Below are 24,717 nucleotides of genomic sequence, written 5' to 3'. Positions count from 1 at the left end.
CTAATGAACTACACTCTAAAAATAAAGGTTCCTAAATAGTTCTTGGTTTAAACATATGGTTCCAGGAAAAACCTTTAATTGGTATAGAGCCTTTAAGCCTACTTTGTATTTCTTGAGTTTTTCTAAATAAGATGCTTCTGAATTCCATGTTAAGGGACAACTATAAATAAGTTTAATTGGAAACTGAAGTTTTCTATATATTTTTTTTTCAGTGAAACCATCATGTTTTTACACCAGATATTCTACCAAGGCTTGAAAGCACGGATAGCGAGCTGGCCAACATTAGTCTTGGGTGAGTATGTTTTTTGGTTTTTTTTTAAAGCTTAAATGAAACTAGATGGTATGGTTGTTGGCAGGGATGCTAAGGTGGGACCAGTGTTGGGAGGCTGAACAGTACATACAGAAATTTAAATGCAAAACTGAAGTTGAAAAAGTGCAGTTATAGTTACCATATGTATATATATATATATATATATATATATATATATATATATATATATATATATATAATATATATATGTTTACATAAGTTACATACCATGAATAAGTTGCAGTGAGTGGAAACAAGTATTCAGACACTTTTGTCTTTTTTTAGTTAATATACTTTTAGTGCATATTTCCACTTTAGATTTACACACATAATCACTCTTATTTCCCAAAGTGATCATAAAGTCAGAGCACACAAAATCGAGCATTGTTACCCATCAGTTTCATTTTTAGTATATCTGAACGATCAAACTCACATCTGGTAGGAGTGTGTGTAAATTTGAGCGTGATAATTCAACAACCTGAAAAAACGTTTGATTTGTGGTTAACTAACCAGAACTATTACTAGTATCATCTATAATACCAATAAAGAATAAAAATAGCAGTTTTGTAGCATTGTAGTTTAATTTTGGCTCATTCCTCTTGATAAACAAATCTTCTGTTCCCCAAGGTCAAAGTCCTGCTTAAATCTTCAGTGGAACTCAAGTTAGGAGATTGGCTAGACCATGCAAGAACCTTCTACCTATTTTCTACCTATACCAGCCTTGCATGGTGCACCTGTCTATGAATTTTCCAATTGGATATTATTAAACAAGCAGTACTGACAGGGACATTTAAGCTCTTTGCTACGGCTCTTTAGCTTTTTCTGTTTTATTGTTGTTTAATAATGTCGCCCGTGAAAACTTAAAGAAGCTTCTTCACCATGAAGCCTTCACCATGATTGCTACTTGTCGCTTGAAATCACCAGCCAATGGCAACGTCTGGGTGCATTTTGCACAAGAACACTTTTATTTATTTAAATTTTTTTTGCAGCATTAATATGTAGAACTTGATTTATTTATTATTTATTTTAATCTTAACATATACACCGATGTGCCAAAACATTATGGTCACTCACAGACGAAGTGAGTAATGCACATGTCATGGTCTGGAATATATTAGACAGTAAGCAAACATATCGTCCTCATACTCATTGTGTTGGATGCGGGACAAATGGGCAGATGTGAAGACCTGACTTTGACAAGGGGCAAATTGTAATGGCCAGACAACTGGATTGAAGAATCTCTAAAGCGGCAAAACTTGTGCTTCCGGTCAACACTAGCGAGTACCAAGCGACAGTGGTCCGAGGACAAACAACCCACAAGTCAGTGACATGATGTTGGGTGTTCAAGGCCCATCGTTGCAAGGGGCAATGAAGGCTATGCCATCTGGTCTTAACCAACAGAAGGGCCACTGTGGCACAAGTCACAGAAGTTTTTTATGATGGTTACAGGAGAAATGTGTCATAACACACTTCGCTGCGTAGAGGGCTTCGTGGCACAGACCAGAGTGCCCACATTGACCCTGTCCTCTGTACAAAAAAAATATACAATGGGCATGCAAGTGTCAGAACTGGAACTTGGAGCAATGGAAGAAGGTCACCTTGTTCAATGAGTCCCATTTTCTTTTACATCACATGGACTGCCAGGTACGTGTGTGCTGTGGGGGAGTGATGGCACCAGGATGTACTGTGGGAAGAAGACAAGCTGATCAAGGAAATTGATGCTCTGGGCAATGGTAATGTGACATGTGCCACCTACCTAAACATCACTGTGGATCAAGTACACCTCTTCATGGCAGTGGTATTCCCCAGATTGCAGTGGCCTCTTCCAGCAGGATAATGTGCCCTACCACACTGCACCCATTTTTCAGGAATAGTTTGAGGAACGTGATGTAGAGCTCAAGGTGTTGCCCTGGCCTCAACATTCCCCAGATCTCAGTCGAATCAAGCATCTGTGGAATGCACTGGAACAAGAAGTCCAATCTGCAGCGGCTCCACCTCGCAGCTCACAGGATCTTCTGCTAATGTCTTGGTCCCAGATACCACAGGGTAACTTCAGAGGTCTTGTAGAGTCCAGGCCTTGGTGGCTTGGAGCCATTTTGGCATTATTCAGAGGACCTACAGCACATTAGGCATAATGTTTTGGCTAAAAGGTATATATATATATATATATTAATATAGTGTCTGAATACTTTTTTCAGTATTAATTTGTTTTTAAAACTTATTTTTGTTTAAGCTTTTGAATACATACTGTTTGCTAATATTTGTCTGTATACGCATTTAAAAGACAAGCATAACCATGTTTGTATTGGTTGTTGTGACTGATACTTGCTGAAAACAGGGCACCAGGCTTATCATTCCTTTTTATCTTCTGCCACCAGCTGACCTCTTTGACATTCTGCTGCCCATGCTGAACATCTATCAGGAGTTTGTTCGCAATCACCAGTACAGCCTGCAGATCCTGGCGCACTGCAAGCAGAACCGAGACTTCGACAAGCTGCTCAAGCAGTATGAGGCCAAGCCCGACTGTGAGGAGCGCACCCTTGAGACCTTCCTTACTTATCCGATGTTCCAGGTGACCGTTCACTTCTTCTCACTCAGTCTCTCACTCTCCCTTGCTCTCTCACTGCTACAGATCTGTTATTATTATTACCACAGGTATTAGTGGCAGTGTATTACTATTAGTATTATTGCTAGTATAATATTGATTTGCGTAGATAAAAAGCATTAAGCCAATGGTCTCATTTTCAACTTCTCCAGAACAGCTAAAAGCACATTAGGGAAATGAAGAAAAAGCATAAAATGGCAAAATAAAAAAATCAGACTATTTAAGTACATTCGCCTGCCTCAGTGAGCTATTATTAGCATATCCCCTCTGTGATCAAAGCCAACGGGTGGCTGTTAGCTACACATGTCTGTATCCAGACGCTGTTTGTTGCAGGCTTTTCGCAGCCACCTTCAAGTGGTTGACTCTGTTCGCGTTTTCTTTTTTTCCTGGTGAGACGTGCAGTTGCTGGTGAGCTGCTCCACCAGGGCCTACTTTGGGCTCTGCTGCATAAGTAATAAATTTGTGCTGATGAGTGTGGTTGTGTGTATCGCTCCCTTCTGATCCTCCTCGCTGAGCATTCAGCACGGCGTACGCAGCTGATTTTTCCAACTAAATGGGACATATCTGTGATGTTGTATAAAAACACTATACGAAAGTCTTCTGAGAAAATGATATGGAAAGCTGTTTATCTGGACAGCAAGCATTTATTTGTTCAAAACCACTAACATTAGAATAATTACAAATTTAAAGCTATTATCCAATACCTAGTTTATCTAATCAGTTCTTTATTAAATAAATCAGGTGCTGCTAATGAAATTGAACAAATCCATGCAATGGCTGGAGTGAAGCAAGAAGTCAGGAACAAGACTTGTGTTCTTCTAATTGTATTCCTGTAACCAACATATTAATAACGTTTTTAAAAACAAACAAAAGTATGTTGTGTATTACTGCGTTTATGCTAATTTGTATTTATTCTAATTAGGGATATAAAAATATCTTATTGTATCGAATAGTGTTGACTAGCATGTAAACTAGTGAGTAGTGTCATAGCTTGATGCTTATGCTAAGCTTATGGCTAGAACATCTTTGTTTCAAATATTGTACTTTTATAATGTTGAATGCTCTAATAAATTGAAAATTGAAACATTAACATATTAATACAAGGAACATTTTTTTCAGGTACTGTATTGTATCCCACTGAATTCTGAATTACAAAAACATCCCAAATTCTAATGTAATATATTACATTATTACAAATGTTTTTTTTTTACTGGCAAAAACTCACTAAGTTTAATCCATTGTAATCCCAAGCTTATTCAGTAACGACATGAACCACAGTTCAAACCAGCATTGTAGAGTGAGTTATTCTCTCTATTAGTAATGGTAATATACGTGTGTAGTAGTTTGTAAAAATGTAAATATTTGGACTATAGATTTTTGCACAGTACTGCATAATTACTAATTTCTGCATAGTTCAGTCATTCAAGGTGGTAACCCTGAATGTAAAAAAAGTCATGCAGGGTGGTTTGATGTGAAATGGTTTATTGTAAAGATTTCTTTACAATGGTTTGTCTTAGAATGCGTAGCATGTACCTCTCAAAAAATAGAACCATTTTGTTGGTTTTTCTCTAAAAACACACACATCCAACACCACCTCACTTTATGGCGCTTCTTTTTCCACAGATCCCACGTTACATTTTAACTCTCCATGAGCTGCTGGCGCACACACCTCACGAGCATGTGGAGAGGAACAGCCTGGAATACGCCAAATCCAAGTTAGAAGAGCTCTCCAGGTACAGCCCACCTGCACCTCCTCACCTGCTTCACCACTGCCTCACCATATCTCATTACCATCTCATTTTTTGCTTAAATTTGACCTTAAAGAAGTATTTTATAAACAGTGCATTTTGTTATATAAGTTATATGAGTGGATAAAATAATTGTCATTGCAGTGTATTTATTACTTTCAGTACTTAAATAATAATATTTTCCACAAGTGAACATAAGGTAAGGTACATAAGGTGAACATGAAAATGGGGTGAATGTGTTTTCCAGTTCGCCAGGAGAGAGCAACAGTGGTTGCATGTTCCTCTGTGATTGTAGCCTTCTCATTCTTGTTTGTACAGCTTGTGGCTTCTTGTTACAAAGGAGAGTCATGAGAGGAGCTGTAGTTTTCCACTTTGCTGTTTCTGTTATTTTGCTACTCATTGAATTATCCATAGTTATCTTACGAGCACTGTCCAGCATAGTCTGCTGAATTACTGATATTGCCTCTGACATCAGTGATGTGGTCAGCTTGGAAATGATATTTCAAAGTTAATGTACTTCAGTGATAAACTAATTCACCATGGTAGAAGCTGGAATAAACTGAGCGGAGTTGTGGCAACAGCACAGCAGCTGTGCTTCAGCATGCTACAAATACACAGAAGGGTCAAACTCAGAAAATAGGTACTACTTCAGAATAAGACTGCCCTTATTAAGGGTTTATGAATGGTTTAAAATTAGTTCATTAATGGTTGTTAATTAGGTCATAAGGTAGTCAAAGACCATGTTTACACCTATCAGGATTTTATCTACATAAGGCCAAGCCACATAAACTGCACCCAAGAGGTATTTAAAACGGATACAAATCCAATCGCTTAAACCACTCCAGGAGGTGGCCTGAGATGCATTGAAGCCACATGTTATAGCAGTTTAAATTATCCATCTCTCCAAGACACATTCGACAACCAAAACCCCTCCCACTACAACCTCCTCCTGATGCAGTATGTCACTGAGCACATCATCCGTGTCTATGAGGAAGATAATCACACTAGATGAAACAGAATGCTTAAAAGCAATGTGGACAGACACTGCTGTACAAAACAAACTGCAGACGAAGAGACTAAGTGGATAAATAATTGGTAATTGGCTGCCACGTAACAAGTGGATTTGCATATTCCGTCCCACACAGCGATCAGCTTTTAGTCCGACTAACCAGAGAAACATTTGACCACAAAGTGTAAATGCATGTGGCTAAAATCTTATCAGGATACGATCCACAAGTGTCAGGTGTAAACTGGGTGTTATTCTAAAGTGGTACTGGAAAATGTGATAATGGCACTAAAAACATAGCTAATAATTTAGCATTATTAACATGTTAACTTTGACAGCACTTCTAATTACATAGTATGTTGCACAATGAATTACATTTACATTCTGCTTCCACAGCTGCAAATCAACACTTTTTACATTTTTCCATGTGTTGTAATGTTACCCAGTGACAAAAACATGGTAAATGTAAGCATGTTTTCATGCTTTCATACAAGACTTTCAGTGGTACCAATGGGAATTTCAACAGATTTTTTGGCCTGTTTCAATGAACTGTGTTGGAGAAATAAGTAATGTCTAATTACAACTTGCTTTTTTAATGCCAGCGAAAAGTGCCACTTCTAAGCGTAATCAGAATTTTCTGTCCGTACCTTCTGTGAATGTCAAGTGAAAAGTGGTCTTGGAGACAGTCTCTATGCTATTGTGCATGATGACGTAATCAAAAATCAGAACACATTTTTGAGAAAGGCAGGCAGGATGGATGATTATGGGAAAAAATAACTTTGCCTTTTAAATAATACAAAATCAAGAACACTTCATAGAACTATGCACATGAACTAACAAAGTAAAAAAAAGGTCAGGGTAACATTAAGACGGATAGTAAGTAAGGATAGGAAGTTTTCTACATGGTACCTATGATGTCTGAATGCAGAAAAATTGTATCATGTAAAGAGATCAGACTTACTAGGAGATATTTTCATCATTACTTTCTTGATGTAAGTATGTGAAATGTTGTGTTGTGTAATGTTTTGCTTTCAGAATCATGCACGATGAGGTGAGCGAGACCGAGAACATCAGGAAGAACCTGGCCATCGAGCGCATGATCGTAGAGGGCTGTGAGATTCTCCTGGACACCAGCCAGACTTTTGTCAGACAAGGTAGATCCACCCCACACACAAATATACACACACTCACACAGCAGCCTAGAGCTCCACAAAAGAGCCTCAGATTGCAGATAAGGGCAGAGTCCCACAGTTGGATTCTCTGTTCTTCTCCTCTATTCTGTAAACTGTCGTTCTTGTCACCCCGCATTGTCACGCACCCCTCCCTTGTCTCTCTGGGCTCTCCCTCTCCTTTCTGATTCCACAAAGGAGGGCATTAACCCGAAGGATTGGCCGTCCTAATCCCGCCAGTCTCCAAAGAACAGCATGTGCTTGAAGCGCAGAGCGAGGCTTTCATTTCCAAACCTAATCGCACTCTTACAAGTCAATCTGCCCACGAGTCAGGGCTGGGAAATGTCACAGATCCTCCATAGGGCGTGCCAGAGTTGTGAAAACATCTGATAAGGAAATAGTTGGGTCCTGTGGATTCCCCATGGAGTTTAAAAACTGTGAAAGGAATAGCCCGCTATCTGTCAAGCTACTTTTCCTCTGAGTTCAGATCTGACTCTTTTCCATGTGTCTTCCATCCCTCTATCCTCGACTGCTCCTTCTCCCAGGATCCCTCATCCAGGTGCCCATGAGTGAGAAAGGGAAGATCACCCGTGGCCGCCTGGGCTCCTTATCTCTGAAGAAGGAGGGAGAAAGACAGTGTTTCCTTTTCTCCAAGCACTTGATCATCTGCACCAGAGGCTCTGGGGGGAAGCTGCACCTAACCAAGGTGAGACCTTCTGTTTCGGTACTGTTCCTTTTCTCTATTAGCTCAAGTGAAGTTTGTTAAATATCTTGTGGGAGGGACAAGAGACAAGTCAACATAAGTGTAAATTTCAGCAGAAGAAAATGATTGACAAAGCTGTTTATAAGCCACAACAGTAAAATACTTTATAATACTTTGTATTTACATTTAATTTCGAAGTCTTCTTGTCTAGTCCATCTGTTACACATGACTGTTGCAACTTTGTTATTTCACTTTGCTAGCTTGATAACAACAGCAAAACCAGTGCGACAGGAGACCAGTGCGCTTCAGGTCTCATTCTAAACCTGAAATTTAAAGATGAATTCCACCAATTTTAAAACATTTAAAGAAAGTCATTTAAAGTAGTTTGATGTACAATGCTTCATTCCAGAGAAGTTTACCAGTAAAAAACTGCCTGTATTTGCATTGTAGACTTCACAACCCCAATTCCCAGCACTGTGAAGAAAATATGAGTCTGTAAAATTTCTCAACAATGAACTATTTTACATCAAACACCTCTGAGTGACTTTATCTACGTTGTAGTGACTGAATTATGCAGACATTTTGCATAGTTATCCAAAACAACTGCTTGAAAGTCAAATAAGATAAAAACAAACTATAACAGGGATTATGATAAAATGCTGGATTTGACAGGCCGTAATATTGGAAATAACGTCCTCAGTAGCTCTGGTGTTTGTGTCTGCCTTTAATTTCTCAGAAAATGACCCAAATCCTTGTTAAGTCATTGAAATGGTTTGTTGTGCATGGGGAAAGCGGTGATAACAACCTTCGAGCTGGCTGTAATTTTCCCACACTCAATAACCTTGTATTGTCCGCTAGTCTTTGGGGAAATTCAGGCAATTCGGTAATGACTGTTTTAGTGTAGCCTGTATTGATTATTTGATAGCAGAGGATCTGATGAGTGCGTCTCACCGTTCTGTATCTCTGGCCGACAGAACGGAGTGGTGTCGCTTATCGACTGCACACTGATCGAGGACCCGGAGAGCACGGATGATGAGTGTAAGTATCAGATTGTTTTGATTTCTATCTATCCCTGCAGGCAACAGAACAGCTACTCCTGTGAAATACCAATGCATGATTACCTCATAATGGACCGGATAGCTATTAATATGTTTCCACAAATTGATGCCGGAAATTATGTTACTCTTATGTCGTTCCTAATGAAGTTACTGCCTGAATAGCACTTCAATAATATCAATTTAGGAGGACTTGGGGGCTTCTTGAAAAAATGTGTGTACCAAAGTGTAGGTAAACGTCTTTGTAAGAATCCGGCAGGCTAGGCATCCATTCCTCACTCCTGTACCTTAAGAATAACAGCCAGTTTGCGTTGCTTTTCCATGCAATTACTGAAAAATAAGTAAGAGGTAAGAGGTAATAAGCCTGGGATTTTAAGGGGTTAACCCCTTAAACTCACAGGTTTATTACATGCTAAGGCTTATTGTTCAGTAACTACAGGACTTCAGTGGGAACTGGCTGAGCTATTCTTGGATTATAGAAGTGTGTCTATACTTTACATCAAACCATATGACTATTTACAACCCTAATGATTTAAAGGGCCCATATTATGCAAACCCAAGTTTCTCCTACTTTTTTAGGAGTTTGAGGTAATATGTAAACATTGTTAACCTTTTAAAATGTACTATTAACTCCCCAGTCCATACAGTCCATGAAACCTAGCTTCAAATACAACTTGGTCAGCTTGTTCATTGTTTCTGTGATGTCACCAGAATCAACTCATTTACATATACTCAGCTATTCAGCCTTTAGCAGTTTAGCCCCACCCTATACAGCACCAAGAACAGCATGTTTAATTATTAGAGATAAAGAGAAGTTGGAAAGTGGCCATGTAAAAATGAATTGTAAGCATTTTTTGTACACAAAACTACACAAATGTTATAAGTGGACCTCAAGGAAAAATGCAGGATATTGGTCCATTTAGTTTTTTTTGCCAGATTTTGCATAAATAAATAAACTGTTATGCAGGCCAGGGGCGTAGCTAGAGCTTTTAGAATGGGGTGGAAAAAAGTAAGACAAAACTGTGTTGATGTAACATATTTTAGTCCTTCATGAGAAAACGGTGTATCTGAATCACATAAATTAAATGCATCACTTTCATTGCACAATGTTAACTTGAATAATATTTCATATAGCAGGCCGTAGAAGTTATTCACATACGTTGCATCCACTACAGGTTACACATGTGTGTAATGTTTAGAAAACTAGCCAAACAATGCTGTATAAGGTTTCATACAACACTTGCATATATTCAACTGTAAAAAGAAATTAACATGATAAATGAGTATAGCTGACTAATTTTTGATAGTTAACACATCATATCATCGAATAGCTTAGTCCATAATGTAGCTCACAGGGTAGCACTGCTGAAGGGGCCCAGCGCACATTCACTTGCCTGTTTGCTAAGTAAATTAGCCTGTCACACCAAAATACGCTAATTGTTAAATGCAGCACATGAGACTCTCATAACTTATTGGTAACTACCCTGATGGCTGATTTTAAGCATGCCTTATTGATGCTTTATTAATGATGATTGGGTGATGATGACAGACTGTGTCACTTTCCATAACTAGGGTGGCCAGAAGAGTTCAGGTCTAAGATTTTGTGTCTTACTTGTCTTTGCAGCAAAGACAGACAAGAGCGGCCAGGACATGGAGCACCTGGATTTTAAGATAGTGGTAGAGCCCAAAGACAGCCAGTCCTTCACCGTCATCCTAGTGGCCTCCTCACGCCAAGAGAAGTCAGCCTGGACCAGTGACATCAGCCAGGCACGTCCACTCGCATCACCTCCTGCTCAGTCATCCGCACAGCCTCGGGGGGCAGCGCACCCTTCCCCCCTTCTCCATTCGCCTCCTGTGGTTCGAAATCTGTGTTCACTCTCTCTCTCTCTCTCTCTCTCTCTCTCTCTCTCTCCTCTCTCTCTCTCTCTCTCTCTCTCTCGCAGTGCATAGACAACATTCGCTGCAATGGGCTGATGATGAATGCCTTTGAGGAGAACTCAAAAGTCACTGTACCACAGATGATCAAGTAAGAGTCCCAATGACGCGCTCATAAGGAAAGTCAGTGTGCCAGATATAGTCTTCTAGTACACATGTCCATGTGTTTGACTGCCTATAATAAAACTGCTCTGTTATGTATGAATGTGATTCCGGTCATGATGGCAGCACTAGAAGTGCACACATTAAATCAAAAGAAGTTTTAATTCCCTTAAGATCAGTCTTGTATCGATCAAGAATTACTGATCATTGGTGCTATTGTATTATGATAGTTCACCAGCCAGCCAACGTTCAGATACACCATATGTCCAAATGTTTCTAGACACCTGCACATCCAATGTGTCTCCCAAAATCAAGGGTATTCATAGGAGTTTCCCCCTTTTCTGCAGTAACAGCCTCCACTAGATGCTGAGCTGTAAAGATTTCATATCATTCGGGCACAAGAGCATTAGTGAGATCAGGTACTTCTAGGGATGCGGGAAGGTGTTTAAAGTTGGGGGTGCTGAAACTTTAAGCAGCAAATACGTGACATGAACAATGACATAATGCTAAATTATTTGCCGTTTTCCATTTGATTTCTATTTTTTTGATAATTCACTTCAAACAGAATGTGTCATGCTGCTGTATAATGAGACAAGAGACTACAATATATTCATATAACTGACACATCAAACTGCTGATGCACAGCCTCTCTCGGCTCCCTTATTCTGGACAAACTTTATGCAAATTAACTAAGTGGTGACCAGTCAGATTGTTATGTGCTGGGGTAACCATTTGTTTCACACCCATAGTCATGCAGTGAGAATGCACAATGAGCGGGAGATAAAACAGTTGATATAATGTTATTATTACATTAGATGACTTTTTAAAAGTTCAGGCTGTGTTGGGGTTTAGAACAGACCTCTATTTCTACACACACTTTCTCTCTTTGCACCACAGCCTGCACGTGGGGAAGCGACTCAGCTCGCTGTAATGAAAACACAGAAATGAAAACTCGTGCACCTCTATTGTACATTTTGAAAATAAATAAATAAAAATCGAAAAATACCCACTCCTGAATCTTCGCTACACTCAAATTATAAAAAAAAACAAATATCTATACAGTTATTATTGGCTTTAGCAGTTGCAGTTCTCAAATTAGGGGGGTGCTGCAGCCCCCTTAGTAACCCTGCTTCCTGTGTCCCTAGGTACTGCCGTGTCCCTAAATTCTGGATCACAAACGCCACCCCAGCTCATTCCAAAAGTATTGGATGGTGCTATACAACTACAGAGAACATTGCTGTGTAGCTTCATTCCTCTCTAACTGACGCCTAGCGGTGGACATTGTGACCTTAGGCTTCATGTATTTTCATGACAAACCAGTCCAAATTTTTTCCACTTCTTCAACACCCAGGCCAACCAAAAAATGCCCAATTAGGCAACACTGGCTGCACATACACAGTTGAACACCTGAGACACTAATGGCTGCATCCTAAAGTAGCTGTGTTCACTAATTGGAAGGGGTGTCTACAAACTGTATCTACACAAATTGATTTACAAACTGCTGTATGGTAATCAAAACATTTTGCTGCATTTTGAGATTTTATTTGTAGCTTCTCTGGAAAAAATGTATGAAATAGAGGATGAAAATGAGGTCACATGTCATTAGCAACCTGAGGTATGCATTTAATGATTAAAATAGTAGTGATGCAAACCATCACTTTGTATCACTACTGTTTGGCTTATGTATGTTTGTATCACTACTGATGGCTCATGTATGTTCTGTCTTCAGGTCTGATGCCAGCCTCTACTGCGATGACGTGGACATCCGATTCAGTAAGATGATGAACTCGTGCAAGGTGCTGCAGATCCGTTATGCCAGTGTGGAGCGGCTGCTGGAGCGGCTGACTGACCTGCGCTTTCTCTCCATTGATTTCCTCAACACGTTCCTGCACTCCTACCGAGTCTTCACCACCGCTGACGTTGTACTCGACAAGCTCATTGCTATTTACAAGAGGCCCATCAGTGCCATCCCAGCCCGGTAGGTCTCACATCTACTTTGCTTGCAAAGGAATTTGCTAACTGAAAAAAGTAGTGTGTTGAACTTACTTGATTCAGATGTACAAATCATTTATACATGAATAAATATCATAATGATGTACGCATTCATATAACATCAACACAATTATTGCCAAGAGTAGGTAAACTGAAAGACCAAATTGTGTTGATGTAAGATATTTTATTCATGTAGAAGCGATGAACTCCAAGCATTACTTTTTTTAGTGTATTCAGAGAAACACTAAACAGACTTTTGAAGACGTTATTCTGTCATTCTGTAATAGACATCATGTGCATATTAGAAAGTCTGGGTTTCTCAATGAAAAAAAAGCTGTTCCAAAGCTGATATGTTTTGCTGCATGGACATTTTTCTTTAGAAAATCGCTGGATCCTATGAGATACACTAAGAAGCCAAAATACGACTATTGCTACATGTAAGCTAACACTACTGTGCACTGAACTGGCATCATTTAGCTTTTCAATGTCATAATCCCTAAACAGTCTAACACCCTAAAGTCTGTTTTTTTTTTCACTGCATGCTTAAGTAGTTAGTAAGTACTCAATCCTTCCTGGAGTTTCATGATTTTGAAACTGGCAAACTCACCAAAATACCCTACGCAAACCATCCAGCTTTGTCAAATGTGAAGTTTCTTTGGCAGTAGTAGGGTTGATGTATGTATGATGTATGTTGATGTTGGTACATAATAGAGTTGAAGGGTAATAGACTTACTTTCCTGTGACATCATTTCACTGTGCAGGAGTGTTAGCTTGCTTGTAGCATGTAGTGGGGAACCCTCAGGCTCACAGATAGAGGTGATTTTTTCCTTGTTTTTGACTGAGTTTTGACATCTATGGTCAGAACTGAAGGCCTAGCTGTAATAGTAGTATATATGTCACATTATTCATATTATTCATATTTGGACTGCTAAACAACCTTTTAATTGTTGTAGTGACATTCAGGGGGGAAAAGTGTACAAAGGACAAAATGTATTGGATGTTTTTGTTCACCACAGGGCGCAAATGATGATGGTTTTCAAGTTCTTTCGAATTTTTCTCATTCGCATTCATTTTTCCTCAAAGAGAAGATCTGCTGACACCTGGAGTTCCTAATATGCATAAGACGCTGACTACAGAATTATCTGTTAGCTTGCTTTCAGTTGCATAGTTCTAAATAGTTCCCACAGCTTTTGCATTAGCATTTTTGGATGAAGGATTTTTTTAAATGTACCTCCTGTGCCTTTTGAGCCTCCCACCCTGCCACTACAGCTGCAATGAAGTGAAGAGGTCTGAGAAATGCTCCAAGTTGATATACATGGCTTAAGGCCAAGAGTCAATTACCTGACGAAACATGTTTTGAGTCCTTTAATTACTTTGTTTACTCTCTCAGTGTTTGCAAACAATCAAATTAAGCACCTTCATATACTGGATAATGAAAGGATAAGGAAGTTCCTTCAAGCTCATGAGACATCAGAAAGGAAATGCCTCTGAGGGTGAATGTTTACATGCAATAAAGCTAAGATTAACAAAATTACTTTAAAACTGTGGCTTTAATGGCTGAGATCAGCAGACGACTGCCTGCCTTTAGAAGGCTATAGGCAGCGTGTGTTTCAGAATTCAATGTATATATTGACTATATTGGCTTATTTTAAGAAATATGCATGAAACAAGTACAATTATCTGCCAATATAGTGAGATAATAAAAGTAAAAAATGTCTAGAAATAAGTCAGAAAATCTTAATATTCTTGCAACAATCCCAAAAAGAGAAATATTAGATATATCAGCTCAACTTGGGATGACATCACTTGCTAAGGTATGTTTTGCAGTGTTAAAGTGCTGTTTCTTGTTCAGTTTTATGGTATAACTTCAAATAACTTTAAAGGTTAGCATGGCAAAATGTAAAACTGATCCTGAGTCAACAGTTCCCATGATGAGATATTAACCCACAGTTCAGCTAACCCCTTAAAATCCCAGGCTTATTACATACTAAGGCTTATTATTCAGTAACTACAGGGACTTCTTTGCAAACTGCTTGAGCTATTCTTTGGTTATAGAATTGTGTAATAAAACTTTGCCCTGGCCATTTAAGGGGTTAAAGAATTGTATTTTCCCTGATCTGGATGTGTGTCACTGTCACTACAAGCTTAGATATACTCGTCCAACATACATCAGAAGTTTAAGCAAACAATGTGCCAGCCTGACACATCTGTTAAATCTCCGCAGTGTGCTTAGAGATCTGTACCTTTGTCCAATATAGATCCATACCATCTGTTGCCTGATGTATCTACTCAGCCTGTTCAAATGCTCAGCCTCCTTCATGCGCATTCTGTGATTTTATGGATTTGTTGAGAGGTTGGCGTTCTGCTTTGTGTGGAAGTGAGTGTGTGAGGTGATATGCTTGTGAATAGAGCTTTTCTCTCCATCTTTTGGATTATGCAAGGCAGGGATTAGTGAAAACATGTTTTGACCATGAAAAGTAATATATCTACAGAGGCTACCATCCACTTTCTAGCCCTGGAGGACCTATTTTGTGTTTTTTTTATACTAACACACCTACTCATTAACTGACAATTAACTGATAGGTTGAATTGCTTGACTCTTCACATGACTCTATGTAATAGTAGATGTTTGTGTGAGTGTGTGTGAGTGTACAACAGTGCAGTATATCATTTAATGTCTGTACAATTTTGTTGTAGCTACTAAGTAAAGATAGCTAGGAAGCAAGATTGCTAATCAGCCTGTTTGGCCACTGTAGGCTTGGGCTTGAATAGTTGCATACAGTGAGCAAGATGATTAAATTGTCACAGTTATTTGTATGACAATTAGTCGTCAGCTAAAATTTAATGATCGTGGCAGGCCTAGCCCTAACTCTGGTCCTAGTTCTATAATTTAATTCTAATTCTGATTCTCTAGGTAGTTATTTTTGGTAGTTTACTCTTGCATTACTCTTGTTTACAGTGTTACTCTTGTGTAGCCTGTTTACACCTTGCATTAATATGTGTTTCGTGTCTGGATCAGAGCTAAATTAACTCTGTACTCTTACTTGTACTAGACAAATTCAGCAGCATAAAGGAAAATAGCAGGCAGAGTCCATTATAAACATGACTTTTCATTTAAAAACTACTGCCTTGGTTGTTCAAAAGCAAAAAGAAATATTTTAGTCACTGAATGAAATCAGTAATTAAGCTAATGCTAGAGCAGTTTACCATTAGTTGAGTAGTGAATGTGGTAACATGGAGACATGTTGGTTTGTCGAGCTAACATTGCGAACAGGGAAATATCTTTTCTAACTTCAGCTATCATGGTTAGCCTAGTTGCACTGCTGCAGGCTTCTCAGTCATGTCTGTGGCATATTAAGGCACCGCGACTGATATATACAACAGTAAGGCACTATACTTGTGGCATCAAGTTGCCAGTTTATTAGGAATGCTGACAAAAAAGTAGACTGCTAGGCTAAATGTGGACACTTAACTATAGTAACATGGATTAATAATTTGTACAGTGTCAATTTTTTCAGAGCCAACTTTTAATTTTTACCGTTCTACATGTGAGACATTGTGAGAGTCATGCATCAGCTGGAATTCTTAAACAATGGTGTGTGGGGCAGGGGCGCGAAGTAAAAAAGGGCAACAGGGACGTAAACTAAATTTAATTTACAGCATGTTACAGAAACTGCCACTGGGAGAGACAGTATGATTATGTTAAGAGTTTGTCACATGGCAGCCTAAAACTTTAACTTCTAATTCCAATCCTCATCTCCAACTAACAAGGCTGCAGTGTTACTCACTCTGCCAAGTATGAACCAGGGAGTTATTTAGCTCCACAGAGCTCTTATACAACTATAATACACATTGACCAAGGGGCATTTCTGCAGTCTGAGGGCAAAAGGGCAGGTGCTCAGGCTCCCCCTAGGATCTGTCTGTGCAAGTGTCTGCAGGACAGGAGTACTCCAGGTGTCTGTATATGTATGAAGGGGTGAGAGAGAGAGAGAGAGAGAGAGAGAGAGAGAGAGAGAGATTTGGATGCTGCGAAGTAGAAGCCTGGATGTGCATCGTCCTAATGTGTGCATGTGTTCTGCAGCAGTAATTGGGGCTCGGCCCCCTTGCCTGCCTGCCTAACTGAAGCGTCTCAGCAGGGTCTGTCACCGTCACCTTAGCAACTGCCCACTCTGCTGCAGGACCCCACCCTCAGCCGCCTGCAGACGAGCTGCTGGATGAAATATTTAGTTTACACGTTTACAGCCAATCCCTCCTCTGCCTCTCTCTCTCTATCTCTCTCTCTCTCTCTCTCTCTCTCTCCAGCTCTTCCTTCTTTCTCCACTGACTCGGCATCACTCCCTCCCTTTTCCACAACTCACTCTCTCTCTCTCTCTCTCTCTCTCTCTCTCTCTCTGTTATCTGCATCTATCTCTCTCTCCTTTACTTGGGTCTCCCATTCTCTCCTTCTCCATCTCTGTCTTGCTCTTATTGTTTCTCTCTCTCTCTATCTCCTTCTATCTCCATCCGTGCCTTTCTCTCCCACCCGTCTCCTTCTCCTTCTCTCTCTCTCTCCCTCCTCACCTCTCTAATTCTCTCTCTTTTTACCTCAACTATCTCCCTCTCTCTCCTATGTTTCTGTGCTCTGTCTCTTTCTCTCTCACTCGCTCCCTCTCCTTCCCCACCTCTCTTTACTGCAACCTTCACTCTCTCTCCCTCTCTCTCTCTCTCTCCCTCTCTCTCTTTCTCTCTGCAGCCAGAGCTGGGGGCCTCCCACACTCCTACACCCAGAGCCCCCCCTACCCCCCTCCTCGGGCCTCCCCCGCTCATCTCCCCTGTCGCTCACCTAGCCTGTCAGAGAGGGCTCTATTTCTGGGTGCTGGATGACGCTGAGGGTGGCGCGGCGTGTGGGAGAGCTCTCCGCAGCCTTTACTGGCAAATATGAACACTATGCCACACGCACGCTCTGGAGGATTTTCTTTTTTTCCTCTTCATCAGTACACTACAGCTCCAAACGGCGCTGTGCTCTCAACTAATCAAGAGTGAGATCAGAATTCCTGACCAGTGCCATGGAGCAAGCTCAGGGGCTTATAGGGGCACTACCCGGGGTTGTTTCTGCTCGCCTCTGTCAGACATCCCTTTTCGGTCTCATGCAGAACCCTCTCTGCAAGGTTCCTTAAATTACACCCAGGGGGGGCTTTGGGGGGGGGCAGCGTGTGCTAGCAACAAGAACCAAACTTAAGCTGTAACTCGTGTGGTATATTTTCACTGCAGTGTATGGTAGGAACTACACTGGATAATGTTACAGTGATCATGTCATCAAAATTTCTTTGCTTTATTTAAAAATAAACAAGTTTGATGTACTGTGTAAACATTGTTGGGTGTTCATTTCATATTTGGAAACAAATCTGCAAAAAGAGCAGCTTCAACATGACTGTGATGCCACAACAAGTTTTTGTCTGCCTGTTTAGATTGAAGTGATAAGGGCTGTTGTTTCTGCAGAAAGTCTGGTGGAAAATAACCAGGATAAATGGATAACATTGCACTGTTGGGAAGAAAATATATCACTGCAGGCTTCCAGCATCCAAAACAGTATTTTTTCCAATAGTGTTTTACAAATATTTTAGCCTGGACTGCTTTAAAAGAGCCATTAAAAGCCATTAAAAGCCATAAAAGCCATATTCTGTGTTATCTTAATGAACAAAATCCAGGAATTCTGAAAATATTGTTGCAAGAGTAGTGTAAGTTCAGCATTTCTGACTTTTTCATATCGGTGGCATGTTGTTGCTCACCAGAAATGATTATGTTTACTATGGAAAGCCTTATTTGGTCTTATTCCAAACCAAATATGGCTTTGTATTAAGATACATTGACACATCATCGCTTGCCAGGTTGTTCTTTTCATGAAAACCTCATAAGGGCCTAGCGCACTCCAAAAACCTGCAGCTTTATACGTGACATGCAGTGATGTGGCAGCGAATCAAATGGCACTGTAGTAAACACTCTGAGTGAGATTTCTGAATGGTTATGTTTCAGTTCTTCATGATTGTGTTATGTCCTGTGATATCCCAGGAATGTCATCAAGTTCATTTGTGATAGCTTCAAATTACAAAGTCACAGCCAAACAGTGGCAGTAATATAATACTATTCTAACACAATCTTTCTTTCTTTCTTTCTTTCTCTCTGATGGGTAGTTCTCTGGAGTTGTTCTTTGCCAGTAGTCAGAACAATAAGCTATTGTACGGAGAGCCACCTAAGTCTCCTCGTGCGAGCCGTAAGTTTTCATCTCCTCCTCCACTGGCCATCGCTAAGACATCTTCGCCCAACCGCCGCCGCAAACTCTCCCTCAACATCCCCATCATAACGGGCGGCAAAGCGCTGGACCTGGCCGCCCTCAGCTGCTCCTCCAACGGCTATGCAAGCATGTACTCTGCCATGTCCCCTTTCAGTAAGACCACGCTGGACATCAACAAGCTCTATGTGTCCAGCCCCATCGCCAGCAAAATCCCTGACGAGGGAGAGAGCAAATCCGACCGGGCTGAGGAGTCCACACTGGCCAAACAGGGTAAGTGACCGTGCCAGAGCAGACAACAATGTGACCATGTGTATTATTATAGCCCGTTTGTTTTACCTAATGCCATCCAAATAGGGGTTATGTGTTTTTTGATTTCTTTTAGATTATTGGTATGTTGTCAGTAAGAGACAATAACAATTGACAGAACAATTACTCCATTTACATATTATTTAAATAAGAAATAAGCTAATTTGCCATTGATTAACACGACATGTTCACTGACATCCAAGTACAACCAAGTTTAACCAAGTACATTTTTGTTTCCAAAATATTCCACTGGTTCTCAGTAATGCTCTCTTATCCTATCATATTAAATTGAAGAATTAAGGTTCCTAAATGGTTCTTGGCTTGAACATATGGTTCTAGGATAAATTTTAGTTGCTATTGTACAGGGGTGGTAACCTCCAGTTCTGGAGTGTTGAATCCCTGCATAATTTGGTAATTTTCCTGATTCAACTTATCAGTTAACTGCCAGGTTCATTTAGTGTGTTTGAGCAGGTAAATCAAACTGTGCAGCCCTCAGTTCCCCATATAATCTATAGAACCTTTGCATGATGCAGAAGTTTCATTAAACTTTAAAGAAGTTCTTCATACTCTTGAGTCTTAAAGAACCATAAACTGAATACATCAAATATTGGTTTGAAACTTTGGTAAAATCTAAACAAATGTATGCAAAGTTTGGGCACCCCCTGGTCAAATTACATTTTGTTGATTTTCTGAGAGAAAATAAGTACACATCCTCCACAGAGAACACACATTTAATGCACAATTACACTATATGGACAAAGGTATTGGGACACACCTCTTAATCATTGAATTCAGGTGTTTCATTTGGTCCCATTGCCACAGATGTATGAAATCAAGCACCTAGCCATGCAGTCTGCCTTTGCAAACATTTGTGAAAGAACAGGTTTTCCTAAGGAGCTCATTGAATTCAAGCATTGTACTGTCATAAGATGCCACTGTTGCAACAAGTCAGAATTGCGAAATTTCTTTCCTCCTGAACAACAACTGTGAGTGGTAGTATTAAAAAGTGGAAGCAATAAGGAACCACAGCAACTCAGCCACGAAGTGTCAGACCACGTAAAGTTACAAAGCAGGGCCGCTGGGTGCTGAGGCACATAGTGCATAAAGGTTACCAACGCTCTGCTGACTCAACAACTGCAGAGTTCCAAACCTCCTCTGGCTTTAACATCAGCACAAAAACTGCGCTGGGAGCTTCATGGCATGGGTTTCTATAGCCGAGCAGCTGCATGCAAGCGTTACATTACCAAGCACAACGCCAAGTGTCCGATGAAGTCGTGTAAAGCACGCTGCCACTGGACTCTGGAACAGTGGAAACATATTCTGTGGAGTGACGAATCACGCTTCTCTATCTGGCAGTCTGATGGACGAGTCTGGGTTTGGTGAATGCCAGGAGAACATTATTTGCCTGATTGTATTGTGCCAACTGTAAAGTTTGGTGGAGGTGCTATGGGGTTGTTTGTCAGGGGTTGGCCTAGGACCCTTAGTTCCAGTGAAGGGAAATCTTAATGCTTCAGCATACCAAGACATTCTGGACAACTGTATGCTTCTAACTTTGTGGGAGCAGTTTGGTGAAGACCCTTTTCTGTTCCAGCATGACTGAGGCCCAAACACACAAAGCAAGGTTCATAAAGGCATGTTTGGGTGAGTTTGGTGTGGAAGAACTTCACTGGCCTGCACAGAGCCCTGACCTCAACCCCATCAAACACCTTTGAGATAAACTAGAATGGAGATTACAAGCCAGGCCCTCTCGTCCAACGTCAGTGTCTGACCTCACAAATGCTCAGGATGAATGGGCAAAAATTCCCACAGACACACTTCAAAATCTTAGTAGAAAGCTTCCCAGAAGAGTGGAAGCTGTTATAGCTGCAAAGGGGGGACCAACTTCTTATTAATGCCTATGGATTTAGAATGCGATGGCATAAAAGCTCCTGTAGGTGTAATGTGTAGGTGTCCCAATACTTTTGTCTATATAGTGTACTTTTTATTAGCTGAATTTCACATGAAGAAAACACAAAATGTATATTGTACAAAAATGATGGCACATTTAATAGTTTTTGTTGTATTTTTTCCAATACGCAGAAAATCCAATTTGCAGAAGAATGTGATACTTGAGTGTGTTCCCTGTAGAGGATGTGTTAACTTACTTTCACTTACAAAATTAACAAAACATGTCATTTGACAGGGGGTGTTCAAACTTTTGCATATGACTGTAAATATATTTTAAGCAAATATCTGCCAATACAATGGCATACAGATATTATTGAGCATCCCTGTTGTTCAGCTTATACTTATTACAAATTCCAAATGATTCAGTTCATAAAGCCTGCAGAAGTATCTGCATGTGAGAATCAGGATGATATCATTACAATCAGAATAAACACTTGAACCAATACAATGTGTATGTTTATTTTTTATAAAGTTAGTGTTGCTTCAAAACATTTGACCGCCTGTAGTGAATGTACATTTGCTCCAGTATGTGGGTCTTAAGTTCTGGAATTTCTGCAGATATTTCGGTGAGAGAGGAGAGTGACAGTGAACAGGTCCAGAGCGACGACGCAGAGGCTGAGGCTTCGCCCACTAAATCGCCCACCACCCCGAAAAACGTCAAGTGCAAAAACTCCTCAGGTATGGTACACTCTGTCCCTGCGTTGCTGGGCGAGCCATTGCTGGCCGAGTGCAAGTAAAACCGAAGCACCTGCATCTCCCGCAGACGAGCCACCTGCACCTCTTATACCGGCCAAAATCAGCCTTATCAATGGCTCATCACACTGCTGCTTCTGCAGACTTTCTCTCACACTGAATCAGTAGCGCTTGGCCATCTTTAGGAATGCTTTGCATCTACTGTACACCACTGTTCAAAAGTATGAAATCCCTTGTAGACTGCTGACTGGCTGTCTAAATTGCATTCTACTTGCATGTTATTAATATTACCACATTTTGATTAGGTTGCTTTTGTTCCCTGTCCTGTGCAATGGGTGGGGCTGTACTGTTAAAGGCTGAATAGGTGGATATTAATGCATAGATTTTATGTGACATCACAGAAACAATGAATTAAGTCGGGCTGTTTCTGCAGCTTAGTTTGCACATATGGCCTGTATGGACAGCGGCTGGCTGTTACTTACTGAAGCTCTAAACAATGTTTACACTATGCGTCAAATGCTTTAATTTAAACAAAATTTGGAAAGTTTTACATTGTATGGGCCCTTTAAGCCAACGCACATTTGTATTTTAAAAAAGAAGGTACTGAAAAAACGATTGTTTAGGGATCAGATTTTTCAAATTTTGAACAGTACAAAACCTTACATATTAGAATAATTTTATACATGTATCTGCAACCAGATTGGCTTTATATTATTGAAAAGAGTGATTCCAAATTTTTGAATAGTGTACACTTCTGATGAGCCTCCTCTCCATATGTGTAATTGCTGTGTTACTTATATTCAACTTATATTCTACCTCAGCACGTTTTTTTATTCTTGTAGCATCTCGGAGCACACGTCGTGCTCATGTAGGCCTGAACTAATTCTGAGCTGGGAGACGGAAGCCTCCCAAGGCACGATTCATGCAGAATCTCATTTGTTCTGTGGGTTATAGAAAAAAGAAAAGAAAAGAAAAAGCGCAGGGAAACGCCAAAGGAGGCGTGAGTAGGTGTTTGGAAAACTTGTACCATAGCAACCATCAGCATGTATTCTCTCTGCCGCCCCTGGTTACGGGGGTTTGCTTGAGTGCAGCCGATGCTGTAGGGTCTTTGCACTCTCATAGATCTACTATCTGAATTTAAGGTCAGAGGTCAACGAAGACCACTATGTTCCATACATGTGATGCAGTGTCACTGTTAAGCCTTGTTGACGTACCAGCATAAAATCAACTTGCATAGTTTTTGCTGTTCACAACGAACAACAGCAGAATGTTCTTTTATATGACATGACATTGGAGACTCCTGTTTTCTGTAGTCTCTAAGCATTTTTGTTTTACGGGCTATTTTTAGTCTCGACCATCTTGGAAATCAAAGCCCTGCCTATTGTCTTGCCGGAGACGCAGTCAGCGATTTTGTGTGTGATGCTGCCCCCTGTTGGACACTGACACACACTGAAGAAGACGAACCACAGTCTGCAATAACATGCCAAACCTCCCCATGATAGAAAATGAGCATTTCTAACCAAACCACATCACATCAACCCACTGAAAGTAAAAGCATTCTTTCTCCCCCAGACAGAGAACACAAATTGCTTTCTTGCTCGTTGCTGCTAAGCTGGTTTGAGGCCGGTGCTGAAGGAGCATTTGCTGCAGTAGATATTTGTGACATTTTTATAGGTCATCATTGAAGGCTCATCCACTGCGGTGATAATGTCACTGCCTCCATTATTTCTGCTTGAGCGGAGCACGTCTTATGTGACACCTACTGTATTTTAAAGGGGAAGCTGTTCCTTTTAAAGCACAGTAAATTGTTACTGGGGCTTTCATTAGAGGGAAAGGATGTGGTCTTTGGTTAATTCATTATCATTATTTATCACTATTCTATTTAATCCTGTAGCTGATAAAGGTTGTGTGTGAATTACATTAATACTAGGGCTGCACACTGTATATTGTTAATTGTTACTGTAATATTGACCTGTGACGCTCATGTAAATGAGCCCTCTTATCAATTACAAAATTATGTCTTGTGTGCTGTGAGCATCCTGACCAACCTCAGAGGCCTCAGAGGATTATTAATAGGGATGCACTAATATGGAAACTGTGGGCTGATATGTGATCGTTTTCATGCACATATGTGCTGTTATCGATGCAGATACACATTATAAGCATTTATAAAATGTAGAATTTGGGACTATAACCTGGATCAGCATATAGAGGATTATGGAGGGTTATAAATACAGTAAAATGAATGAAATACTGACATTTTAACAGTAGCACAGCATCACTTAAACATTCTAGTCTTCTGCATTCTTCATTAAATGAAGTTGTATGCAAAATTTTGGACACTCTTGGTCAAATTACATGTTTTGTTGATTTTCTATGTGAAAATAGCACATCCTCTACAGGTAACAAACTGTAAAAATGGCATTTTTCTGCAAATTTTAGTACACAATTTCTGTCTATTTGCTGAGTTTAACATATTGGAAAAGATAAAAGAGAAAATACAAAAGATGCCTTAACTTGTGCACAGGCTTTTTTCCCCAATATGTTACATTCTGAAAATAAACTGTAATTGTGCGTTAAAATGCGCAAATCTGTAGGGGATGTGAACCTGTTTTCAGTTTGAAAACATTTTGAAACAAAACAATTTTTTTAGCCTTTTGCATACATCTGTATATCATCCAATATAGATTTGAAATCTGGCTGGTATCCTTCATTTTTAATGTACTGTACAGGGCATATCATAATTGTGAGATGGAACAATGGAATCACCATATTATAATTTGCCCATATTGTGCAGCCCTGATTAAAGCTTCTTTATTCCTAAGCCTTTGGTGATTGAATTCTAAATATAAATATGTTCACTTCAATTAAACAG

At 40.0% G+C, this 24,717-nt stretch overlaps 1 protein-coding gene across 1 annotated transcript in view; it reads left to right on the top strand.

Moving 5' to 3' along the window:
• Positions 1-24,717, top strand: part of rasgrf1 (Ras protein specific guanine nucleotide releasing factor 1) — a 68,764-nt gene that overhangs the window by 34,773 nt on the left and 9,274 nt on the right. The window contains exons 6-16 of the mRNA XM_036561761.1: positions 213-292; positions 2,689-2,882; positions 4,539-4,648; positions 6,705-6,823; positions 7,384-7,544; positions 8,516-8,579; positions 10,221-10,363; positions 10,540-10,622; positions 12,363-12,611; positions 18,796-19,166; positions 21,708-21,827. Coding sequence (XP_036417654.1) covers positions 213-292; positions 2,689-2,882; positions 4,539-4,648; positions 6,705-6,823; positions 7,384-7,544; positions 8,516-8,579; positions 10,221-10,363; positions 10,540-10,622; positions 12,363-12,611; positions 18,796-19,166; positions 21,708-21,827 — 1,694 coding nt within the window. The remainder of the gene's footprint in view (positions 1-212; positions 293-2,688; positions 2,883-4,538; positions 4,649-6,704; positions 6,824-7,383; positions 7,545-8,515; positions 8,580-10,220; positions 10,364-10,539; positions 10,623-12,362; positions 12,612-18,795; positions 19,167-21,707; positions 21,828-24,717) is intronic.

This window comes from Colossoma macropomum, unplaced genomic scaffold, assembly GCF_904425465.1.
Source record: "Colossoma macropomum unplaced genomic scaffold, Colossoma_macropomum, whole genome shotgun sequence".
Lineage (NCBI taxonomy): Eukaryota > Metazoa > Chordata > Actinopteri > Characiformes > Serrasalmidae > Colossoma > Colossoma macropomum.
The sequence above is the reverse complement of the archived record's forward strand: the minus strand, read 5'-3'. Positions and strand labels throughout refer to the sequence as shown.